At 38.5% G+C, this 13,068-nt stretch overlaps 1 protein-coding gene across 5 annotated transcripts in view; it reads right to left on the bottom strand.

The window, feature by feature from the left end:
* SMOC1 (SPARC related modular calcium binding 1) overlaps positions 1-13,068 on the bottom strand; it is a 1,430,756-nt gene that overhangs the window by 34,289 nt on the left and 1,383,399 nt on the right. For all 5 annotated transcript variants that reach the window (XM_044074027.1, XM_044074032.1, XM_044074030.1 and 2 more), the window contains one exon: positions 660-907. In XM_044074027.1, the coding sequence (XP_043929962.1) occupies positions 660-907 (248 nt within the window). The remainder of the gene's footprint in view (positions 1-659; positions 908-13,068) is intronic.

Genomic DNA, 13,068 nt, shown 5'->3' on the forward strand with positions numbered 1-13,068 from the left:
CAATGTATGTGTAGCATGGAACAAGGAAGTGTCAATACATAAGCAAAAACAACAAAGGTAAACTTGCTGGCATAGTCTACATAAAGCCTTTCACAAAGTAGACACAGTAAGCCCTAAAGTTACACAACAACCAAATGCTTAGTCCAGGAGAACACACTCTTTTCACTGGTATACTACAGAGGTGTAGCTAGGTATCATGGCTCCAGGTGCTGAACCCCTTCCTAGCACTCCCTGTCAACATTAAGAAAATAAAATAAATACTCAAAAAAAGAGTTCATTAAACTGCATCAAACTAATTGCCAAAATTTATGCCATTGCTAAATGTTTCATTTATGACAGCAAATGTAATATTATTCACTGAAGACTGATCAGCATTCGCCAGTTCTGCCCCCTAACACTTTTCTCTTAGGGCAGCTGCCGCCTTTGCCCTACACTAGCAACATCACTGGTAAAAAAATACTTTAACTTGGATTTCAAAGACTTTAAGGAGCTTTAATTTGTAGGTGGGGTGATTTAGGAGTAGTGGGACTTGCTAGTGTACAGCTTAGTTACCAAAGTTGGGATGGCCCTCTCTCCCAAGTAACTTAACTTTGCTCTGAATTTCATTATTTATCAGCCAGCTGACAATACAACAATTATATAACTAGAAGTAACAATACCTCCTTCCTTGTTCACTCCTAGGCATCCTTTCAGTTCTGACAGAGAGATGGCCTTGTCTTTGTTAACATCACAGTAATCGCTAAATTTACGGGCACATTTCTTTGGCTTTGCTTTCTTCTTCACATAACGTTTAAAGGGCTTCATCTCCTTCTTACTGATGTCACCACTGCCATTGTGGTCTAGCTGGTTGAAGTACCAGTGCACTACCCGTTCTTCTAACGTGTGGCTTGGATCTGGTTCAGGAATCCTGCACAGAGATAAACAAACATAAGTGATATATTTCTCAGGTATGCTCTCCACCCTAGCTCAGAAATAGTGCTAAATAAGTGGAAATTATTATAATATTCAATATTTACAAGTAGAAGTGTCCTTTTATTCGTTTTGCTTTTATTTTATTTATGTTTTTACTTCTTGTAGTCTAATTGGAATGAAGCCCCTTTTCAGTAGTGGGCCTGAGAAGAAAAGCTCCAACAAATGATATAGTGCGCAATACAAATTACAAAACAAAATAAAAAAAACAAAACAAAACATTCAACAGAAAACAAACAGGATAAACTGTGTACATTAGGAACAGCTGTAGTAAGTGTACCCTGACCACTTACAAAAGAAAAACAATATCAACTATAACGACAAAATGACTGCCATACAATACAATAAAAAAGTGAATCATAGTAAAGCATTCTGTTTATGGATACAAACAGCAGTGATTATACAGAATAATGTACAGCCAGGGTACCCCGGTATGCTGAAACATGATGGTATTCTGCAACTAGAAGTTTGAAACACAAACTAACCAATGTAGAGAAGAACTGTTTGCAAGCCTGGTGAAAGACTGCCTGGTTTTGAGGCAGCACAACTGCATGTAAGGTGATAAGACATCAAGTAATGCTGTAGAGGTATTAATTTACAGAAAAAATATATACATGTACATACATGTGTACAAGCTGGGGACTGTAGCAAGAGTAAGTACTACAAAAAGAAAACAGCAGAAAGTAGGTTACTGTAAAGGAAGGATGCAGTGGCTAGGATGGGGTGAAAGGGGCTTAGGCTTAAAATGGCCTACAAGGGCAGCTAGCTTGCACTTACCTATGAATCTATGCATCTGTAATATGAAGTCTCCATAACAGTTATGAGTTTATGATTGCTATGTGAGAGGAGTGCAGTAATCTGGTTGGATGGTTCAGTTAAGTAGTTCAGAAAGTGAAATATTTTGTGGTGGGGAAGATGCATCTGTGTGTATTATAAAGAAGGTTACAAAGTGACTTGGTAATAAATGAAAGTCAATCCTGAAGAAATGCACACAGCTGCATTTTCTCTCCAAATCCTGGCATGAATCTTATAACAGTGTGTTTAAGCTTAGCCAAATTGCTGTGATTGTATTAGGTAGCTGATACTGTAGACTATACACTGTATCTGTGAAACCCCACTCATGCTAAAATCTTCTAAAATCTCGACTTCCGTGATGCGAACATTGCCAGATATGACACCATTATATGTCTTCCTTTTCTCAGAAGCGCACTTATACTTGTGTTTATAAATTTGATTATTTGAGAGTGGTACGTTTAATAATCTATGCATATAAAACATTCTCTGCCTACTCAGCTTCCTGGTCTTCCTGTAGCTGTCGGCCAGCATCATTTCCTTTGCATTGTTGTTACAGTATGAATGACATACTGTGAGCCGCACTGCTTGGTCTATCTGAATCAGCATTCTTGACAAGAGCATCTCTCGTTCTTTCTTTGCAGTTTACTATTTCCCAATTTGACTCATGCATTCTCTAAAACCGTGACAGCAAAGCATTATTTTGTCAGTTTTGAAAATCAAGCACTGTATACAACCTATTAAAAGACAATTTCCCATTGTGGCTTCTTTCAGTAACTACATCTCTAAGCAGTGTATAACATCAAATCTATACTAAAAAAAATATCGAGGTTGACATTAGACATTGGAGTTCTGTTAAGTAATCTTGAATATGCTGTTCCAGTAATAGCTTCATCCTCTATGGCTCATATAAGGATACTGCAGAGTGCACAAAACAGAACTTGAATATGTAGAGCAAATTCCCCAAGTAGAGTAACCACTGCCTATACCTGGAGACAGCAAAATGTCTGGCATAGTATCTACAGATACAAGCTATAAACTATTGTATTTAAGTGACTACTCTTTCTTGGCTGAGGAGTACAGCTTTAAGGTCACCATTAAAACTGTCCACTCTTCTAGAATACTCTATTTGTCACCTGATAAACCTCTTACAGTGACCTACAGCTCAGAGTTATTTTCAGTAGCAACTCCTACTATTTCAAGCTCATTTTAGTAGTCATTTATTTATTTATTTACTCACATTTGTTTACTGGGAAAGTCCACTGGGTCAAGATAGCCCATTTTCAGTGGAGGCCCGGGGAGAAAAGCTCCAACACAGAAATTGGTACACATTACAACAAATTTTAAGAAAATCACAATAAAAGAATACAAAAATTGGGTTACTGCTTAAACGAAAAAACAATTTAATATAGATTCTTAGTTGAAGGTTGGGCATCAGGCTGGCACCTTGGCACTGTAAAAATCGATCTGCCAATCATTAGCGGACCGGAGTTCCACTGTGGTGACCCCTAACCGGGAAAAGCCAAAAGAAAAACAACAGCTAGAAAGAGTCTACTGAGAATAATAAAAATACATGTGAATTATATTACAATCAGGAAATATAATGAGTCAGGAGAGGGAGAGATTAAAGAATGGAATAATAGAAATACCAGGAAGGAGTTAGTCATGCATAGAGGGAGCATTCAGAGACATAGAATGAGAAACTGAGTAGACTTGGTGGATAGTGTAGAATAGAGGATAGAGGAAAGAGGGGGAGGAAGTATTAGAGAAGGAAGGGAGATAGGAGATTGATGGGGCAAGTGACAAGAGGGGGAAGAGATGGTGGGGAAATAAGGGGGAGGAGGTTTTGGCAGATAGAGAAGAAGAAAGAAGAAAGGGTGGGAAGGGAAGAGCAATGGAGATAAGGGAGAGGAGAAGGAAGTTAAGGTCTAGGGTTTTGTGGGAAGAGATTAGGTGATGGCAGTTTGTGCAACACCACAGTTACATAACCACGTGGAGAGAAGGTGGTTATGTAAAGCACTTTTAAAGTTGGTGGGCAGCTGCTGTAGACATACAGAGGGAGGAAGGTTGTTCCAGGTTTTGGAAACATTCCAGGAGTACAAGAATTTGGTTGCTGATAGTTTTGGTTTATGAGTTTTGAGAAGAAACTGGTGTTCAGATTGTAGGGTTCTAAGTGGGTTGTATAGAGTGAGGAGGGAGCTAAGGGCAGGGCAGTCTTGTGGCTTGTAAATCAGTGTGCGTGTGGTAGTGAGCTGTAAGAGAAGTATATAGTAAAGGAGTTCTAGTCATTGTAGTTCTTTTAGGGCTAAACAGTGGTGAGAAGAGTGAGAGCTGTTGGCTGCGAATTTAGCAGTTTTGTTATAACAAGACTCTAGTTTTGATAACAGTGAAGAATGTGGGTTAGTTAGGTCGGGAGCACCATAAGTGAGAGACGGCAAGAGACAGGGAAGAGCTAGGGTACGTTTGGAGGAGAGAAAGAGAAACTTTAATGCTTGTAGAGAAGCCCAAGATTTTTGTGCGTTTTGTTGCTATTGTTTTGAAAGTGAAGACTGAATTTGAGGTTTTCGTCGATTATTATGCCCAGCAGTTTTGTATGTGTAACTAACTCGATCTTGGTTGAGTTAAGAGATAAAATATCAAAGGAGAGTTTATTAATTGGTGAATTTTTCTTGGGGGTAAATATCATGAGTTTAGTCTTTTTGGGATTTAAGGAGAGGTGATTTTCAAGAAGCCATTCTTCCACAGTGAGAAAGGCTGTTTGGGTGGAATGCCTGAGAGTATTTGTTTTTGGGGCTGAACAGATAATAGTAACATCCTCTGTATACTGGACAAGTGAGCCCTGTTTGATAACTTGGTGGAAGTTATTAATGAAAATATTGAATAGAAGAGGGCCTAAAATAGAGCCTTGTGGCACACCTGTGGGGTTATGTATAAAGGCTGAAATTGAATTTTGCCATCTAACGGCATGCTCCCTGTTGAAAAGATAGCTTTTGAACCAGTTAATGGAGTGGGGAGAGAGAGACCTATTTTAGACAGCTGGGACAGGAGTAAGGGGTGAGAGACAGTGTCAAAGGCTTTTCATAAGTCTAAATAAAGGGCAAAGACAAAATTTCCTGAGTCGCGGGCTTTATTTCCTGTGTCTAGGAAGGAAAGTAATGCAGAAATAGTACTAAGACCTGGGAAGAACCTAAGCCTTGTTGGGGAATGAATGTTGTACTGAAGCAGGTAGTCTAGTAGTTGTTTTTGTAAACATTTTTCAAGAATTTTGGAGATAGGGGAAAGTATAGCGATAGGACGGACGTTTGAGATGTCATTAGAGGAGCCACGTTTGTGAAGTAGTAGGATGACAGCTTTTTTCCAAAGGTCAGGGACATGAGATTCTTGTATAGATCTGTTAACAAGGATGCTAATAGGATATGCCACTGAGTCTACAGCAAGTTTTAGAAACATGGGAATAATTTCATCGGCTGCACTGCAGCATGGTTTTAATTTTAAAAGGAGTTTTTGATGTAGGAGGTAGGCATGGGCAAGAGAGTGAATTGCGGATAGGTATCTATGTGAGTGTAATCTGCAGGGGTATTGTGAGAGTTTGGGGAGGAAAAAGGAAGAGTGTGATTAGAAGAGTCAGTAAAATTATGAGAGGAGAGAGAAGAGAAGGAGAGTGAGAATTAGAGGAAGCATTCTGAGGGAGAGGAAGGATGAAGGAGGCAGTAATATTGGCAAAAGTGTCGATAAAGTAGCTGTTGACTAGGCTGGCTATTTGTTCAGGTGACTTGTCAGGGTGTGAGCATGGGTTGGGTTTGGAGCTGTGGTTCAGAAGTTTATTAACAGAGGACCAGAAAGATTTGGAGTTATTTGCTCTGTTATTTTGCAGGTTCCAGAAGAACTGCTGTTTGTACTTGGAATGGATGAGTTTTTTTAACTTGGTTGCAGAGTTCTCTATAGAGTATAAGGTCTGTGTTATTGTTAGACTTCAGCCAGCATTTCCATTGCTTGTCCCCTGTTATTCATGGTATCTTTAGTGGCTTTTGTTAACCAGGGGGCATGACTAGCTTTGATCCTTTTATTTCTAGTGGGGACTAGGCTATCTAATATTGCTAGAAAGGTAGTATTGAAATAGAGGAGGGCCTCAACTAAGGGGAGGAATTTGAGAATAGTCCAGTTAATATTAGTGAGGATGTTGTTAAAAGAAGTGGGATTGAACTTAGATGTTTTGATGTTTTGGGATAGATGAGCTGGCATGGATTGCAAAGGCAGGGAGGTGGTCACTATGAGAGTTGGGTAGGGACCCAAAAGTGATGAACTTTAAGGGATCTGAAACTAAGATCCAGTCTAGGATGGATCCAACCTTAGTTCTATTGTATCTGGTGGTGGATGTGAAGAGCTGGGTGAAGTGGAGTGAAGTTTTTATGGTGCGGGAGATCCAAGACAAGACATCTTCTAAAATAGGGATATTACTTCCAGGAGGGATGTATAGGACAATTGTACATAGTTTCTTGGAGTGGTTGATGTCAAGAAAGGAGATTAGGATGTCTACATAATGGAACTGAGGGATGTGGTCATTGAATTAACTTAGAGTGAGAGAAGTGGGGTAGAATATGGTTACTCCCCCTCCTTTTTTATGTAGCATGTCAGCTCTAGGTAGATTAAAGTTTGGAGGGAGAAGTTCAGAGTCCTGAACAGATGGTTTTAACCAAGTTTATGTGGTAGCAAGGATGCCATTTTTATTTTGGGAGAGCCAGACATATGGCTGAGAAGTTTTCTTGCACAGGCTTTGGAAGTTTATGGTAGATAGGTGAAGTGACTTAGATTTATTGGAGTAGATGGAATTATGGCTGTAAGACCTTGTGGGCCCAGGACTGGGATGGATGTCTCTGGAGTGGATAAGGTTGGATATAGTGGGATAAAGGTGATGGCAGGGGGAAGAAAGTGTAGAGTACATGTAGTGTATGAGGTAGAAGTTGGAATTAGATGAGTAGTAAAGTGGCAAATATGTTTGGAGGAAGTAACTCTTAAAGCACAGGATGTCATTATGAAGGAAGAGGCTAGGACCTACATTTGAGTAAGATTTTAGAATGGGGGGTGTGAAGGATTGGATTAAGGAATTTAATTTGGGAGGGGGGATAGTGGTTGTATAGTAGTGGATTTTGAGAGGGTGAAAAGAAGTACTGCCACTGTGAATGGTAGTAGTGTTTGCTGAATGTGAAGCAGCATGGTAGAAATAGAAGTATGTTAGAGAAGGAAGTGGATGTGAAGGGGGCATGGTGGTAGGGAGGCTGATGGGAAGGGGGAGTGGTTAGAACAGTATAAATCAAATGATAGTGGGGGTGGCTGGGAATGGGGGTAGGGTAGGAGAGTGGAGTGAGCTCGAGCATAATGAGGGTGAATGGAGCCAGTTAGCCCAGAGAAGGAGCTAAGGGAGGACTAAAAGAAAAAAAACAATTTGTCAATAGTGCATGGAAGTTGGGTTAAGAGCTTGGCAGTGGGGGGGGGGGGGGGTTAAGACAAAAAAAGAAAGAAAAGAGAAGGCTCCAACTATCGGGGCACTGAAGGCTAGAGCTGGAAATTTCTGGTAAGCACCTGAAAAATGCAGCAGGTTAAACAGAAGGAAATGATTGCAGGAGTGGATAGAAGCGAATGAGTAGTCTGCAGAAGTTGAGAAAGCTGAAGGAAGGTAACAGTGGGGAGTGGGGTGGGTCGGATAGTTCTTTCTGGTGATGTGTGGTCACTATAGGGTTCTAAAGCAATGTTTAAACACAATTTGCAAAAGTTAGACTACAGAGTTTGTAGAGAAATGTACAGATGTCTTAGGCAGAAATAAACTGTAGAGGAAGGCAGTGGAGGGTTCGTAGGTTATTTCCAGCAGTCAGTCATAAGAAACTATAAATTATTAGGATCATGTCACACTAGAATAAAAGTAAATTGCCTCCATGCACATGTACTTGAAATAAATAGGAAGTGTGAATGATACTGGACTCTATTTTTTGTAGTTTTTGGCAGGCTTTAATGTTATTTTTCAACTTATCGCACATTAATTTCCCAGGTTTTAGTCTTTTCTTTCTCATATATATATATATATATATATATATATATATATATATATATATATATATATATATATATATATATATATATATATACACACACACACAGTGGATATAAAAAGTTTACACACACCTGTTAAAATGCTAGGTTTTTGTGATATAAAGAAATGAGACTACAATAAATCATTTCAAAACTTTTCCCACCTTTAATGTGACCTATAACCTGTACAATTCAAAACAAACAAATCTGTTAGGGGAAAAAATATAAAAAATAAAAAATGTACAATATGATGGTTGCATAACTTTGCACACCCTTAAACTAATACTTTGTTGTGTGTGCACACCCTTAAACTAATACTTTGTTGAACCACCTTTTGATTTAATTACAACATTTAGTCTTCTTGGGTACACACCTGCCATCAATAAAGAGACCCTGATTAACCCCAAATAAAGTTCAGCTGTCCTAGTAGGATTTTCCTGACATTTACTTAGTTGCCTGTTACAGGAAACGCCATGGTTCACAGACAGCTTACAAAGCATCAAAGGGATCTCATTGTTGAAAGGTATCAGTCAGGAGAAGGGTACAAAACATTTTCCACATCATTGGATATACCATGGAACACAGTGAAAACAGTCATCAAAAAGTGGAGAAAATATGGGACAACAGTGACGTTGCAAAGAAATGGACATCCCTCCAAAACTGATGAAAAGACAAGATGAAAACTGGTCAGGGAGGTTGCCAAGAGACCAACAGCAACACTGAAGGAGCTGCAGGAATTTCTGGCAAGTACTGGTTGTGTACTACATATGGCAACAATCTCCCATACTCTCCATATGTTTGGACTATGGGGTAGGGCTGCAAGATGGAAGCCTTTTCTTACACAGAAAAACATCCAGGACTGGCTACAATTTGCAAAGTATTACATCAGGTCTCCCAAAAGCATGTGGGAAAATGTGTTATGGTCTGATGAGACCAAGGCTGAACTTTCTGGCCACAATTCCAAAAGGTATGTTTGGAGTAAAAATAACACTTCGCATCAACAAAAGAACACCATACCCATGGTGAAGCATTGTGGTGGCAGTATCATGCTTTGGGGTTGCTTTTCTTCAGCTGGAACTGGGGCTTTAGTCAAGGTGGAAGGAATTATGAACAGTTCCAAATACCAGTCACTTTTGGCCCAAAACCTTCAGGCATCTGCTAGAAAGCTGAAGATGAAGAGGAATTTTACCTTTCAACATGACAATGAACCCAAGTATACATCCAAATCAACAAAAGAATGACTTCACCAGAAGAAAATTAAAGTTTTGGAATGGCCCAGCCGGAAACCCAGACCTAAATCCAATAGAAAATCTGCGGGTGACCTAAAGAGGGCTGTGCACAAGAGATGCCCTCACAATCTGACAGATTTGGAGCAGTTTTGCAAGGAAGAGAGGGCAAATATTGCCAAGTCAATATGTGCCATGCTGATAGACTCCTACCCAAGATGACTGAATGCTGTAATTAAATCAAAAGGTGCTTCAACAAAGTATTAGTTTAAGGGTGTGCACACACAACAATATATTAGTTTAAGGGTGTGCACACTTATGAAGCCAGTGTATTGTGTTTGTTTTTTATTTAATTATTTTTGTTTTTCAATTGAATCGTACAGGTTATAGGTCACATTAAAGGTGAGAAAAGTTTTGAAATTATTTATTGTGGTCTCATTGTTTTATATCACAAAACCCTGGCATTTTAACAGGAGTGTGTAAACTTTTTAAATCCACTGTATATATATATATATATATATATATATATATATATATATATATATATATATATATATATATATATATATGTGTGTGTGTGTGTGTGTGTGTGTGTGTCTATTCTTCTTGCTGCTTGGCTGTGGCTAAAAAGATACAATTTATTTTACTCTGGTCCCCTTCCCACAAACATACAAACCAGCAAATAAACAAGTATGGAAAGTAGAAGTGAGTCAGACCCATGAACAACAATGGTCCCTTTCTGACATTTCACAAGCAGACAAGGTAAGTGAGGATTAATGTTTCAGATAATATTTCAGAGGTGGTATTTCAGTTTTATATCAGTTAGGAAGAAAGCAGGATAGCATATAACTTTAGTAAGTGGATAAGACAAGCTCTCTTGTATTTTTTAACCCTACTACAAATCCACTGACAAAGTATCTAAGGGGTAGGTGCCAAAGTATCTGATAACAGGAAATGTATCTTTGTTTTCTTTACATAGATGACTGTCTAAGGAGCTGAATGAGGATCTCTTGGTGGCGAATGAACATGTTTAAAAACTCACCTATGATTTGAGGCTGAGTTATTAATGTCACCTTCAGCTATGAAGATAAATCATAACAACCCCAATGTGTTTCTCTTCTCACCAGAAAGAAAACAGTAGTACATTATCTTAAGTTATCCAAACTTAGGAATGTGAAAGTAACACAGAGTCAGGTCCATAGTAAATTAAAACCATAACACAGTTTTCTATTTATTATATATGGTACATCCTAACTTCCCCTTTTTCTGCCACTTTGTAGATTTTTTTTTTAATTTTTTGTTGGCAGGGAAATGTAGCTAGCTAATGATCAAATGCTTGCACTCCTTTTAAGTAATGCTGGATGCAAGGTTACGTTCCTTAACTAGAGAGTGATAGCTGCTAATATGACACAGCTGGTCATATCAATTTTCTGAAAGATAAAGGTTTTAGCAAAAAAAAAATATATACAGATATATATATATATATATATATATATATATATATATATATATATTGCACTGTTCAACAAGTTTTCCAAGACAAAATGGTCATATTACTGTGGTCAAGTCTCTCATTAGTCACATAATATTCTCAGGATTGTTTACTGAATTAATTTATTTAATTCTTGGGGGTGTATGGATCAGTACCCATGTCAAGAAGGCAATCCTGTGAGTGATGGAATTAACTGTTTGCAGAATGTACGTGATAAAAGGAATGACACACTTTTCTAGCTTGAAAACATTTTAGCTCTTTATGATCTTTTGGGATCTGAACAGTGGAGATGGTCCTAAATATATTACTCATTGAAAAGCTTGGAGAGGATTTTCCAAGCTACCACTGCTACTGTAAGTCAAAGAGGACAGTTGGAGAACCTTGCTCCATGGGTTACCCAAGACCGAATGGTAAGGTGCTGAGTGCCAGACCAGGATCAAATTGTTGAGTGTAAAATCATACTTAGCATCATAGGATAGTGACTGCATAACAATGGGTAGTGCCACAAAGTTCACAAGACAACTTGTTGAGCAGAGGATCATGGTAATTACTGAGAATAAGTTTCTGAGCAAATGATGAAATCAAGGATGAAGTAAATTGTCAAACAGAGGACTGTGAGCTCAACAGATAATAATTTGTTGACATCAGGTCCATTCACAGGATTAAATGCAAGATGGTGATCTTATATTTGGAGCTAAAGATATACTGCTGAGCAAAGCAATTCAGGATTTAAAAATAAGTGTTTGAGCAGGGGACCCTTTTCACAATTACATCCAAGTTGTCTACTGCAGGACCGTGGCCAGAATGAAAGGTAATTTGTTGTGCACATAATCATTCCTGGAATCAAAGGTGAGCTACGGAGAACATGCCATGGTCAGAGGTGAAGATTTTGGAGAGTGAACCATGCTTAAAGGACAGCTATTAACAGTAGGACTATGACTATGGTCAACGGTAAACTTTTAAGAGTAGGGACATGTTCAAGACAGAAGGCAAATGTTTGAATGTAGAGCCATGATCTGTTGGAAGATGAGCCATTGTACAGGACCATACCCATAAACAAAGGCAATGTGTTATATGTAAGGGCACATAAACAATAGAACGTATTCCATACTGAGCTAAAGGACACTTTAATTAGCTCCTCATCAAGGACATAATTCCTTGATAAGCCATTGTACAGGACCATACCTATAAACAAAGGCAATGTGTTATATGTGAGGGCACATAAATAATAGAACATATTCCTTACTGAGCTAAATGACACTTTAATTATCTCCTCATCAAGGACATAATTCCTTAGAAGGAACCATTAACATGATACACTGAAGCAAAAAACTTGACAGTGATTCACTTCTCTCAGCTTTAAATCACGTCTCTCAAGATCCCTAAATATGAATTTCCGGATCCCTTCAATAAAAACAAGACAATGATACTTCTTCAGTTGATACTCTGAAAAAGTAGTTCTGCCCTCTTAAGGTAAGGGGTAGGTATACTAGTAACATACCTCTACAATTTATACTATCTAAGGGACTGCATCTAGTGAATCACTGGCTCTCTGACAACATGAGGGGCTGTTAATTAAGAGGGACGCCTACTGCTGAGATGCCTGTTTAATACACAAGAAATGCTCCACTTTGCACTAATTCTAAGAAACTCAGTTCTAGCAGAATGTGTGCTTTAGTACGACTTTCAAGGTTGAGTCAGCATTTGTATAGCTCAGCTGAGCATAAACTTCTAAGCATGTCTGTGACCCCAAACTTGGCAAACTAGGAAGGAAGGAAAAAAATGCTCCATACTGAAAACAAATGCTCCTTGAAATCCATCTGACCGATTTAAGGTAACAAAGTATGTCACATGGGCATCTGCTAGTTATAAATATATACTAGCAAATCTCACAATGTACTTTGTACAGACGTTTGTATCATACAGGTCCTTACCATAGAGTTCTAGGAAGAACACAAGCTAAACTGTCTGAGATGTCAGGAAAACCAAACATCAAGCACAACAGCACAAGGCTAATTCACACAGTCATTTCTTGCCCACATTTGAAAACAGCCAAACCTGCATGACAAGATGTATATAGTTTTGAAACTGTATACCTCAGAGGAAGAAAAATGTAATTCTGATTATGTCTGTATCAAGAGTGATGGATTGTTGTAATTGATATGGTAGAAAAGAAGAAAGTAAATATGAAAGAAGAGGTTTTGCTAAATGTCAGTACAGCTTTCTCCACCATAATGTATGTAAGTTATTGTACCATCAGTTCTGGGATAGCAACACCCTTGACAGGATCACCATGAAAATAAGATGTACACACTAAAAGGGTTAATAAGCCTTGAATGAATAGCAAGTGTCTTGTTTTGCTTTCAAGCAGCGGTTCCTCTGATATTATAATTGTGCTAAATAACAGAATTGTGACACCCACATTGTTGTTAACAAAGAAGGTCTCCTCCACAAAGAGCCCTTATGCTGTACCCAGCAGACTTCCATCTCCCCAATACAGAAGTG

Source organism: Protopterus annectens, chromosome 6.part0 (assembly GCF_019279795.1).
Source record: "Protopterus annectens isolate FY-2018-M chromosome 6.part0, PAN1.0, whole genome shotgun sequence".
Classification (NCBI taxonomy): domain Eukaryota; kingdom Metazoa; phylum Chordata; order Ceratodontiformes; family Protopteridae; genus Protopterus; species Protopterus annectens.